At 26.0% G+C, this 14,098-nt stretch overlaps 1 protein-coding gene across 2 annotated transcripts in view; it reads left to right on the forward strand.

Moving 5' to 3' along the window:
• The first annotated feature begins 2,447 nt into the window (after positions 1-2,447).
• Positions 2,448-14,098, forward strand: part of LOC107436142 (protein turtle homolog B) — a 415,136-nt gene continuing 403,485 nt past the window's right edge. For both annotated transcript variants that reach the window (XM_071179194.2, XM_071179196.2), the window contains exon 1: positions 2,448-2,995. In XM_071179194.2, coding sequence (XP_071035295.2) covers positions 2,905-2,995 — 91 coding nt within the window. In that variant the 5' untranslated portion in view covers positions 2,448-2,904. The remainder of the gene's footprint in view (positions 2,996-14,098) is intronic.

Genomic DNA, 14,098 nt, shown 5'->3' on the forward strand with positions numbered 1-14,098 from the left:
TAATTAATTTAGTCTATAGTTCGGTCAAAAATTTGAGCTTCTTAACTCTCTGGAAAAAATATGGTTGTAACTACCGAAATAGGTCAAAGTTTACCGAGTTTCTGGCTCTATGGGAACACCAAAAAGCTAGGTAATTTTTAAGGAAGAGTTTTGCTAATGATTTTAGTAAAACTAATAATTAAATATAGTTTTTTAATACATGATAAAATTTGGTAAATTTTGTAAAATTTAGTAAATTTATCTAATGACCTTAGAGTATGCCGTAAAACCCATTTTACTTCTCAGTTTTGTATTTTTTACTAAAATTTGTGGTAATAAAAACTACAATTTTAAAAATCAGAATTTCTAGTATACCGTTACCATATAAGCAAAATTCACAAATGAATGGTTTAAACTCCGCATATTTTGATTTTATTAAGCAGAGTTATGAACGTTTTACCAGAAATGTCATTAACATACAATACGGTAATTTTACCTGAATTTTTTCCGTGCATGTTACATTAATTTTTTGAACTAATTTCTTCATAAATCTGAAACGATTTGAAAGAATGATAACTTTTTATAATCATTGATAAAACTTACTAATTTCAAGATGCTCATATAAAAATAAATCATTTCTCTTTTATATTTATTATTTAGTTAATTAAATATCGGATGATTATCATTTTTATAAATGTAATTGTGAATGAAGAAATCCCCAACTTTACTAATAGGAACAGTGTAAAAGAGAATAAGACTGTTAAGTGTCTGTAAAACTGTTTCTCTGTCCGTAGAGTTACCGAGCAGTGAAAACACCTCAGAGATTACCGAAGGTAATCCGTGCAGAAGCGTCATAAAATGGCGGTCAGTCTAATATTTTTTATACTTTGTATATATAATCTGTGTATATTATATTCTTTTGTAGCAGCTCACACGTGATAAAAACAATTTTTATATTTCGCGCTTACATGTAGAAATAAAATGACGGTCACTCCGGCAGCGGATCGTGGTGCAAAAGATTTCAAGTGGAATAGTTTCACAATCATTTCAACGTTGGGTAGATCTAATGAAAATGGGAGAAAGTTGATTACAATCAATTACTAAATTAGTCTTTGAGCACCGTATTTTTCCAAAAGTTTTAAATTTACTTCGAGTTTTTCAAATCTATCAAATTTAGTTTGAGTTATGAAACTTTGAACAGATTTATCGGCAAATTATTAACTAATTTCATTGTAAATTTTTAATTAATCTAGTAAGATTTCATTATAATTATTATTATTATTGTATTAATATAATAACAATAATATTAATAGTTATGAATCATTGATAATTGTCCGAAATCTGTATTTTATGTCTGATTTTCCAAAAAGTTAAATTTGGAGCTTAAGCACCCAGTGCTCCTTTGTATGACTGGCTCTCCTATAAATTATTCATACAGAATAAAAAAAAAACTAACATGAATAGCTTTTTCATAACGCTACTTCTCGAAATGATTATTTTTTATTTTTTATTTTAAATGCATTCCTTTTCTGAAGTTTCACTTTACTTTATTTCGATGATATGCTAATTTTAATATAAAACTAATTTAAATCTACTACTTAAATGTATTAGAGATTCCAAATTCAATATAAAACTAATGCATGATTTTATGATGTCTTTAATTATTATTATTATTGGTATTAATTTCTACGCCGGTTTAATTCCCTCGCCTCAAAAAATAAAACATGCGTGTTATCGCAGTGTTAAAATAATAAAACCGTAAAAAGATAAAATATTATTTCCTTTAACATAACAATATTGCATAATAAAACAATACTTTTTCTGACATCACTTATTATAAATTATGCTTGCATTGAATTTTCTAGCTATGCCTATACCCTAGTTTATTTAAGTAATGAATATATTTTCTTATCAAAACAATGAATTATGACTTACAATATTTTGGAATCCATTATTTACTTTATTAATAAATCAAAAACAATTCAAATGTAAAATGCAAAATTAAAATATTACCGTGCAAATAGACTAACATAAAAAAGAACCGACAATTTTCTAATTTCGTTCACCATTTAATATTTTTTCTTTATCAGTAATTCGGTTTGGCTGGATTATTTCTTCATTATTTATATTATCTGCGAATATTGTCTACATTTATTTTAATACGTAAAAGTTCAGTTTAATTTTATTTATCTCAAATGCAAGTAAAAATGAATATTTTATATTGTATCATAAAATATTAAATGCGTTAGACGATTCATATTACATTTCAAAAATGATTTTATAATATATATATAAAGAGAAATATGATAAAATTGATACCACGCATAAGATAATAAAAGAAAAATAAAGATACTCAGCTAGCTGATCTTTAATGTAAAAGCAAAGATAACCTCTAAATGCATATTTTGGCGCATAAAGCTATGCATTTTGTTTTCGATACGGCGCCAGAATTGGCGACCATGAACAGCAGTGCTAATAGAGGCGCTCGCTGCAGCGCCACGGGGAAAAGAGCGATCCTGAGTCCGGGGTCATATGTGGACGTATACGGCAAAGTATAGAGGGTAACCATCAACTATCTCCGAATTCGTTCTGTGCGCCACTGCGAGTCAAAACAAAAAAAACTTTTATTTGCGGAAGTGTCGTTTAAGCTCGGAAAAAGTTGTTAGAGCATATATTTGCTCAAATTAAAAGGCTTTCTCTCGTCTAGAGTGGATAATAAACTTGAATGGATAATATTTGAGTTTAAATGTTCCCGAGAATAAATTCTCACGTAGGATTCGTGCTGTGATCATGTGATTTAAAACTGTTGCCACTTATATTATCAGGAATTCTTTAATTTTTACCTCCTAGATGAAACTAATGATTTTCGAAAGGAAATCTGAAAAGAGATAGGATAATTAGAAGATATTTGTTTACTATATTAAAATGTGGTATCGAGGAACGGCAGCGGTACTCTTTGTAGCGATTGGAATTTATATACTTAATTCAGCTGTGGGAGTTGCTCCAGAAATAACAGGTAAGGTAAACTGAAAAGTTTTAAATATTTAGTTTAGAATTGGAAGATCTCCCTGATTACTATATTATCAATTTTGAATAAATTTATTTCTGAAATTCCGCATTTTAATATAGATATATATTTTGATACAATTAAAATTAAGTAAAGTGGCATGCTTTTTAAAAATCATTATTTTCAAGACATTAACAATTGATGCTAGGGTTTATTTATCAGAATTAACTTGAATCAAATATTGAAAGAGTTCGTTGACGTTTTATACTTATTAAAATGTGTTTATCTTTACAAATATGAATTAAAATAATAAAAATATAAAACAATTTAATAAGTTAGATTCTTAAACGTGATATTTTTTAAAGGTTATTGGTAAGTTAAAGTTCAATGACATGAATATATTCAAGCATTAAATAACGTGATCTGGATTGAATAACAAGAAAGTAATGCAGTCTAACTATTTGCTCTTAAAATTGTTACTTTCTTCCAGCAGTGGAATTAACCTACCCAACATCAGTACCTCATTTAAATGAATAATAAATGATTTTTATAACATACAAGTGTTCTTTTCGAAACATATAGATTAAACAAAATTTGGCGTAATTAATTACATAAATTTGCATAATCAATGATATTTGCAAAAATTATCTTACATTTAAAATACAAATATCGACCTTTACCCTTGTAAACCCATAAATTAGAGGACCACTTTCTTCTTCAAATAAAATTAATTTGTGTATTTAAATATCGAACATTGGTATTATGTATTTGGATAAAAATACATATCTTTTTTTTGAGCTTGAATCAACAATTAAATAACTTAAACACGCAATGCAACTATATCTTTCATTAAGTTAATGCATTTTCCGTACTTTCTTTGGAGAGTATTACATCCAATTTTTTGTACTAATGAAATAAAACTATTCGGTTCTGATATATTTTTAATTGAAACTTTTTTAACAAATTTCTGAAAATTATTTAGTTATTTGAGATTCGAAAAACATATTTTTTCAATAATTTATAAAATCGTATTCTTACAATAAATACAAGATTAAAAATAAAACTAAAGTATAGAGCTTCATGAAACTATTCACTCCGAAACATTACCATTTAAACAAATTATTACAAACAATCTTACAGCAGAACAATAGCTTTTTGGACACAAATTAATAAAAAAAGTAAAGCAAAAACCAAGTAAATTGAATGCAAAATATTTTCACTGATCTCAAGTTCAATAAATCGTCTGAGTTTAAAATTTTCTTATAAGTTTTTAGACTTTTTTTTTTAAAATAACGGAACTTAGCAAAAATAACTTTCTTAAAAAAAAATGGATTTTTAAAATATTCTGTGTTGTCGTCATTACGGTTTAAAATAACTAATTTGTTATGATAATTTGTTTTTAATTTTTTTAAAAGTTTAAATATTGCTTTGGAATTTACAAAATGGCAGTCAAATAACCATAAATTATGCAGTCATCAAATGTGAGAAAAACCATTTCACCTAATACGGTTAAATAACCAGAATTTTAGCGCACCAACTTAGCTCACCTAATAAAGTCACTTAGTTCCTTGAAACTGCGTACATGTTATAGCCAGTAGTGATAAGCTACCAGTCTCATGACCGATAGAACTAAACTTTGAGACCCTACATAAACACCACAATATTTCAAACGTTTCTTTCAACGCATGAAGAGTTCCCAGTGTCCTGCATTCTCGAATACCCATTACCTAACGAAAAGCCTTTACTGCTTTTTCCAGTAAAATCTATTTTTTCTAGTTTTGAAACTATGGCTGTAAATGGTTAAAAAACCGTATAGTTTGTATTCATAGTTTTATAGCCATACTAATTGTAGAAACTTTCAAAACCGTAAAGGTAAAACATGTTCTTTACCGTAAACTTTACGGTTAATCAGACCTTATTTTGCTGCCTGGTATTTTGCCTCAATTTTAGAATGAAATTTCTTACAGTGCAGAATCAATTTTTCTATCAATAATTTAACTGAGTTTCTTAATATTTATACAATACAATTGATTCTTAACTAGATATTTATTGTCTTATGTAAATCAAATTTTTTTTCTCAAATTTTATAAATCTTTCAGAATCTTTCAGAAGTTCAGAATTTTTGTAAATGCTGTAAATTATCATGCTGACTAAATGCATTCTAGAGTAGTGATAATAACTTTCATAAGAACTCTTCGGCATAATGTTCAACGTAAAACAATTGATAAACAGTGAAAATAACACATCAGTTTGCAATCAACAAAAATAATAAAATAAAATTAGTTGAATACTGAATTAAAGATAAGTCAGAAATACACTTTAAGTGTGAGCACTTTCTTAACAGTTGGTTGTTTGCTGGTAACTTTTAAATTTAATATTGCAAGATCTTATCACTATCCTTCACAGAGAAAAAAAAATCCGACCAAATTACTGCACTGTATGGTAATGACATATTTGGTAAAAAAAAACTATACTTATATAAATTATTTATTTGGAACTTTTTCCGTTCATATGGTAGCAACTTTGCTGAAAATCTGATTTCCAAAATCACAGTTCTTATCACCTCTCATTTAATAAAAAAATAAGAAAAACTGAAAAGTAAATTTTACAGAATAAAGGGAATTTAAGCCGCGGTCTTAAATATCAATATAAAATTATCAAGTTTTATCACATATAAAATCCTATATTATTATTAATTTTGCTAAAAACATTAACAAATCGCTTCGGTAATAATTAGAGAGTATTTTGGTATCCCCATAGAGACTGAAACACGGTAAATTTAACATATTCTGATAGTTTTGATCAATTTCTTTTCAATACGAAAGATTATTTTTAAGCTCTTGAGGTCTCGCTTAGTTTCAATCATCCAAATTCTTCTTAGCATTTCATTAGTATTTTAAAAATTGGACATCTGACTAATTTTATCTTTCCTTAACCGTGTCTTAGTTGGTGCAGATGCCACTTTTTGTCATAAATCCAACAATTTAAGGGCTGCGAGAAGCTTGATGTCAAAGACCCAAGAAATATTTTATTTCAGTCAGACGACTAAGTCTCCAGCGAATATTATTTTTTCTGAAGTAAAAGAAAAACATTCCATTTTTAGTTTTCTGCAATTTTAACCGAATTTCTCTATTCTCTACTTATAGTACATTCTCTCATGATAATTTTCACAGTCTTTGTAAGATTCAGAAGCCACCAGAGAAAAAAAAACTCATAATAAATGCTAAATAGTTTGCTGAATAAAATATATAGTATAGAATAGTTAGCTAAATAGTTTGCTGAATTCTAAAATCACATTACTTAGAAATACTTAGAAAATGTTATTTTCTTACAAGCTTAAACAACTAATTTGAAGTAAAATAGAATTCTCGAGATAATGAGTGTAACAAAACTATCATGTTATTTTTCATGAAACGATGTGCTTAGGTAAATAAAGCTTTACTAAGATAACTTTTGTGGAAATATCAATGTAGTTTAGTTTGTTTAAGTGTCTTTTTATTCCTTGTTAAAATTTATTTTAAACTATATTTTAAATAAATAAAGAGTGCGCTGGTCCATTAATTGTATTTTTATTACAATGTCTTATAATTAATTTATTCCTCATTTAATGAAAACATGATTTTTTATTTAAAAATATTTTTGAACTAAAATGTGCAGTTATAATAGTTTATTTTGCACACATGCTTTTTCACTTATTATAAAACCTATAATAATAATTAATTTATTAAGAATATTTTTGAAAAAAATATACTGTTATAATATTTTATTTTGCATGCCGTGCTTTTTTTATTTATTATAAACACAATAATAATAATATCTGAAGATAAATTACTATTTGAATAGTTCAGGGCATTAAACTAATTCTTATAAAGTGGCGTTTTACATTATAATTAGATAAAAATCAAAGCTTTTCAAATATTTATATGGGGATTAACTAGTACAGGTAACAGTATACTAGTCTAACTAGATCTGCTTCTAACCTTTAAATGTCATGGAATTTAAAGAAACAGATAAAAGAAATGATTTTATAGTTTATAGTTGTTCCTCACTATGATACTATTATATATATATATATATATATATATATATATATATATATATATATATATATATATATATATATATATATATATATATATATATATATTTATAAAAACACCATTTGTATTCGTTTTATTCGTTTGCATTCGTAAATATATGCAGTGCGTTAAGAAAATAACTTTTTTTGTCATGCTCGGATCTTCCCGTTTCGTATCACAACACGTTCATTTCTTAAATATGTTATTCAATTAATGCAGACGCTATTTTAAGTTACGAAATCAGACAAAAAAAACGTCTTTTCTCTGAATAAACATTTTGAAATCGAATTTTAAATTGAACACTTTTTTAAAAATGTGATTTCTTAAGAGTAATTTGATCGAGTTTGCTCAAACTTTATATTTTTTAATTTAATTGTATTTCTTAAAATGATGTAAAAAAATTATATACCTTATATTTCATAATTTTTTGTGACTATTATTAATTAAAATAATAAATATCTACTAAAAGTAATTTTTGGTAATTTAATGCTGGTCTTTGTGTAAACAAATTTTATAGCTGTGTGCAGAAAATTTTACATTCGCTTAACCCCTTAACAATCGGATAACTTTCAAGAAAACGGTCATGAAAGTGTCTATTTTGCTAAATACACGTATTTGATTTATGCTAGTATCTAGTTTAAAATAAACTAACTGTTTACAGCTACTTTAAAAATATCCTGGTACTGCTATATGGTGGGCAAAATGATAAATAAAATGTTTTCCGGGCAAAAGAAATGAATTAGTTTCATTCTGATTGGCGCATTACTACTGAACACTCCAGCCCGTCAATATCACGGGAGCGAGAAATAACGAGCAAAAACTCACCCTATCATTTTCATGGAAGCGAAAAGGAAGGGGTTAAAAAGATTTCAAATTTTATGAAATAAGCAAAAAATAAAATTAACATTAAGGTGTCCAAACTTTGGATAGTTCTCTTGACAAAACTATCGGAAACCATATATCCCTGATTGAGGCTATCCCTATGTTTAGGGGGTCAGAAATCTGAATATGTCAAAAAAATAGCATGTATATGCAGAGGAAATTCATTTTTATATTAAAATATGGTCTGAACTAATAAATTAGTATATTTGGGATCACCCATTAGAGCCAAGATTTATTCCTGGAACTAGAAGATACGATTAGATCAAAAATTATTCAGGGTGGTCCGGTTTTTGCGCACTGTACAACATGGTAATTGTATATCAGATTTTGAATAAAAGTTTTTTTTTTATAAAAATGTTTTCAAGAATAATATGTTATAATTACAGGGAGTTATTCAATATCAATTAAAACATTTACTAACTTATTTATTTTTTCAAAAAATAATAAAAAGCATTTAATATGAAACATATAAACATTATTTTCTTAACATTGAACGGCACGCATTTTTCCAATATAAGTCTCAGAAAAATCAATTAAATTTCGTTTAAAAATGCAAGGTTCTGCAAATATTTGATTTCGATATTAACTTCCAAAGTTCATTGAATAAAAAATAATTATTGGATATATAATTAAATTAACCAATGGTTGGAAATTGTAAACTAAATTAAAACCAATTAAATTATTATGAGATGCGACCTTTTTAAATTAATTAAGAAAAATAAGCATTCTATACCCAAAAGCTTTCAAAGTTAATGTGTTTAATGCGAATTCAATATTTTGTAAGAAAATACTCATAATCGAGATTATATTTTTTTAAAGGAAAAAACATCTATTAGGATAATGCGATTAAAACATTATTAGAAATTTAGGAAAAAGTGTTTGTACTTTGAAGTATTTTAAAGAATTTTCTTATCCATGCATAATTAATTAAGTTTACCCACATTCATCATACTTTCGGATTTTTTTTATTAAAAGAGAAAAAGAATTTGCTTTAAAGCTTGTATTTCTTTGTTGGTTTACTGTGGTCGTTTAAGCTTTTTTTCTAATAGTTATTGTGTTAGGATTTAATTTGTGTTAGGATTTAATTTTTTTTCATTTTTGTATAAATGTTTTTTCAAAAAATCTATGAGAAATATGCCCAATTAATTAGGTAAAAAAATTAAAACAATTTTGTAAATGAATAAACATTAATTTTATTTTATGGATAATTTTTTTATGATTTATTTATGGAATAATTTTTTATAGTAAAACTGCTTAATTACTTGAAATATATTTGTCTCATGTATTTTTTGAATTATAATGTTGTGCTGAGAGAATATTTGGAATTTATTTATCTTCAAACATGTGCAGAAAATTCGCAATGTGCAATTAACTTATTTTCATTTTAAAGCAGTATAATAATTCCGAATAAATTACAAGTTTTCATCACCTTGCTAAATGCAGCATTCATATTTCAGAAATATATTTAATATTCTTAAATAGACAGGATCAGTTCTAATATAATTAAAAATATCTATCGTTGTATAAGATTTTTAAAAGTTTTGCATTCTTATTTTGAATGTACTGTTTTCGTTTTTTTTTAACTGATTCATTGAGAAATAAAATAAATTTTTGATTGAACTTGCTGATTGATTTCGAAAGTGAAATAAACTTTTGCTGCTGTGTCTCAGAAGTCACATTCAGGTTTTCCAGTTTCATAAGGTATGAATGTTGCATTCGAAACGATTTCCTTTTTTCGCATAATTGTTGCACTTTAATGCTATATATTTTATTTCTTTGCATTTGAAATATATAAAAATTTTAACTTATAAGAAAGAATAGTCGACAAAACTTACAAAACAGTCCAAAATGCTTAAGATTTAACGTTTTTACCATTTAATCCACAAATGGTACTGCCGTCGAAACTGAAAGTTTGACCTGCTTAATTTTTTTGCACTGCAAACAATTTTTTCTTTGTTTTAAAATAGTGAAGTGGTATAAGACATCATTTACGAAACTGACAGAGAGTTTTAACAAGTTTAAGATATAATTTTATTTAGAATTTGTTACCTGAAACACCACAATCTCAACCATTATCACAAATCAGCGGTGAAATTAAAACCCTTGTCCTTTGATCTGAGCTCACGTTTCGGTGCATTTGCTCTTCTTAACACAGTTAGAATAGAAAAAATATTGAAAATAAAACTTTTATTCTCACTTGGCGAAATTGACAGAAGCACTTTATGTAAATGGGTCAATGGGATTTTTAACATATTGCTAAATCTCTCTGTTATAAAGAATATTATGTTATTTATCATAAAGCTTACATTATCATAAAGTTTTGTATTTATCATAAAGGATATGATTATTTATGAGTTAGACTTTTGCTAGCGTTTAACTTTGATAACTGTTTGTAGTTCAAAATGAAAATATTTCAAACGAATCTTTAAATATATTGATCATAAAATTATGTTCTAGAAACATTTTTTTGAACATATCGAGGCAATATTAGGTTTTTTGAGAAATTAAAAGTATATTTGCTTCATAAAGATTATATTTTCTATTGATGTATGTGTGAACACAATAAAGTCTGACTATTATATAGATTTTTTATCATGTAAACCGGACATTTTCTTTTATGTTTAGCTGTGGAGATCAATACAATAAACCTTAAATTCTGAAAACATATTTTTAACGCTTGCGCTGTAAAAAATTCTCCATCAAGTTAGGATAAAAAGTGCCAACACTCAAATGTCGATACTTTTTACCGCAAAATCTAATTTTACCGGAACATGTTGAGGAAAAAAAATCTGCTGTATCGTACTTTATACAGTAATAATTACCGTAAAAAACTGACTCACTTTCATATGATAAATATTACTATAAAAATTACGGTATGATATTTTAAGGTAAAAATGGATACTATGGTAAAATTAATTTTATGGTTGATGCATCTAAAGTACTGGAATGTTACACAGTAATTTGACAATCTTTCAATGACAATATGGTATAATAACATATATTGTACATTTAAATACGAAGTCTTTTTGCAAAATGAGAAAAATAATTTATCAAATGCAGTGAAAATTAAGAAATGACAGGAATCTCGCAAACTAATTAATAAATATAGATTTAAAGAAAATTTCTGAGATAAAATTGTTTCACAAATTAATAAAGTTAGTTTATTTATTGTTACAAGTTCCTGGTACAGGCCACTTGTTTGGATAGGAATGAATAATTAACGATCAGTCAGTTTAGCAAAATTAGTTTTGCGGTGAATCTTTTCTAGAATATTCTAATCATCTATAGTGAAACAGAATCTTTCTTTCTCACAAAAATGCAGTCTTTAGATCATTTGTTACGCAACAATAATAAGCAACTCTTATTTCACTTTTTATAATTAATCTTTTCTGGTAAAGTAATTAAGGTCTCGTACGAATAAAGAGAGCAAAATAAGACTACCCGAAATAATAGAGGGTTGAATAAATTTATACGATATAAAGTTATATAAAAATGTATGCATTTTTATTTGCTATATTTTTAATAGTTTTTCCCTTTCAATTACATTATAATAATATCCTGTATAATAATATAGCTCTTACTATTTTGTATGAACAAACAATTTATATTTTTTATATTTTGTGTGTTGTTACTTTATTTTTACAAACTTATTTTTTTAACAGTTAAGAAAGCTTATATTACAAGAAATCATAAAGGATTTGATAATGGCATGTATATTGCAATTTATTCTATCATAAAACAAAATTTTGAAATTTACTTTCTACTTAAGTTTTTATACGCTTATTAAAAACACATCTTAAACACGAAATTCTAAAAATATGTGATGCTCACGAGATATATAACTTATAATTTTAGGCCAATAATGTTTTTAATTTAATGAATTTCAAGGTACCAATTAACAAATGTAAGGAAAAGGAAATATTGGTTCCTTTTTCTTATAGAAATAAGAATTACAAAAATATATAGTGTTATAAAACATTCTTTAACGCATAAATTTTTATTTTTTTAAAATTTATATATTATGTATTTTGATTATAACTTTATATTTGTACAAACTTATATTTCCATAACACATTAAAAATTAAAGATATATGGAATCTCAGATGCATTGATAAAGATATTTTGCTGTTTATTTCGGTATAAAATAAAAGTTTAAAATTTACTTCTTTCTTAAGTTATTATATTTTTTTTCAGATTTTTCTTAAACATCCATCGTCAAAGTTTTATTTTCAAAAATATGTGAAACTCACAACATCTCTAACTTATGTCGTAAGTCCAATGATGTTTGAACAAATTTAAAAGAATCAATTAAATATTTAACGAAATTATTATTACTTTTACTTTTTTTATAAAAATAAGAACTACCTATAAAGAAATATAGTGCTATAAAAATCTATTTTAATGCAAAAAGTAAGTTATTTTTTTGTAATAATCATTCATGTTGATTTTCTGTTTGTTTCAACAGCGTTCTGCATTTTAGTTAGCTTATCACATTTCAGGATATAGTTTCTGATTTTATCTAAGAAATTACCACAATCAACTGTAAGTATTTTCTTAAGAAAAATGACTAAAAGTAATTAAAAATTAACAAAATTATAAATTTAAATTTTTAAAAATTACCAGCTGTAAGAATTTTTTTAAGAACTGACTCTAATTTAAACGAATATTATAAAAAATATCATTTTCCGTTATATTTTTTTCTTTTCTAAGCTAAGGTAATCGAAAAGTAATGGATTTTGTAACTTGAAAACCCTTATCAATTCCTTTTCCATCTTCGCAACAGTTTAACGAGTATTCACTTTCTTTTATTCAAATCCCATGCTGTTCAAAATGTTCATTAAGAATCAATATGACGTATTTTTTTTTTACCTTGTTTCTATTCCATTTGGTTCCTCAAAGTGATTTTACCACCTGGCCTCCTGAGAAGAAGTAATTAATGATTTTTCCTCGTCTATCATCAATTTAGAAGCAAGCTTTTCAAAAACTGTTCAAATTCATCAACTACTTCGTCCAAAGGCAAGACGAAAAAAAAATTGCAAGTATTAATAAAAAAATGTCCGAATATATCACGCGAGGCAATTTATCCTCTACGTTTGTTTGCTGTTAATGGTAGACTGCTATTATATGGGATGCAGCTCCTAGGGAGATGTGTGAGGGGAGGAGGCAGGAAAGCAGATTTTCAGGGAAAGGGGAGATACAGTAATCTGTACTCAGCCCCTCTCATCGGGGATTTGGAGCATGAAGGGGGTCTTACTTTCCAGCATTAGCGAGTAATGAATTTATTAAGGAGAATTTTTTTTCTTCATATTCTACTTTCATTCCTTAGAGACTATAATTCCTTCTATGGATATAGTTTTTGATAACATTCATAGATTGTGCAAACTTCTGGTTCGTTGTTCCGACCTTAAAATTACTTCGTTTGAAGTTATTTTTTTGGCTTTTACGTTTTAATTATTTATATGTGAAAATAATCATACATCATTTCAATTTGTACTCCCGTTTCACTTATTCATGCTTGAAAATAATTAAAAAGATGTTATTTTAATTACTTTGATTTAACATATTTGTATATCTTCAATTGAAGCTATTTGCTTGGTTTGTAATTTAGACTTATTCATTTTTGAAAATAGTTAAAAATACGTAGTTTTAATTATATTGATATAACGTATTTGAATATCTTTCTTTGCACTATTTTCTTTGTTTGTACTTTTGACTTATTCATGTTTAAAAATAATTTAATAAATAATTTTTTAATTATAATTGATAATAAGATTTAAATGTCCTTTTATGAAACTATTTTCGTGGTTTGTATGATTGAAATATTCGTATCTGAAAATAATTAGAAAAATGAAATTTTGAATTACATTGATTTTGCATATTTGAATATCTTTCTTGGCTTGTTAGTTTTACTTATTCATGTTCAAAATAATTTAAGAAATGCAATTTTTAATCATATTGATATAACGTACTAGAATAACTTAGTTTGAAGTTATTTACTTGGTGTGTCACTGTATTTAAAAATACGCTCTCTCTTGCTGTTTCAACATAATTAAAAGATGTAATTTTTACTTTAATTCATTATATTTAAATAGCATTTTCCGAAGTTATTTTCTTTTGGCATGTAAATATTACTTATATGTATTTAAAATTT

The sequence above is a fragment of the Parasteatoda tepidariorum genome, chromosome 3 (assembly GCF_982258835.1).
Source record: "Parasteatoda tepidariorum strain Cologne lab strain chromosome 3, Ptep-v5.0, whole genome shotgun sequence".
Lineage (NCBI taxonomy): Eukaryota > Metazoa > Arthropoda > Arachnida > Araneae > Theridiidae > Parasteatoda > Parasteatoda tepidariorum.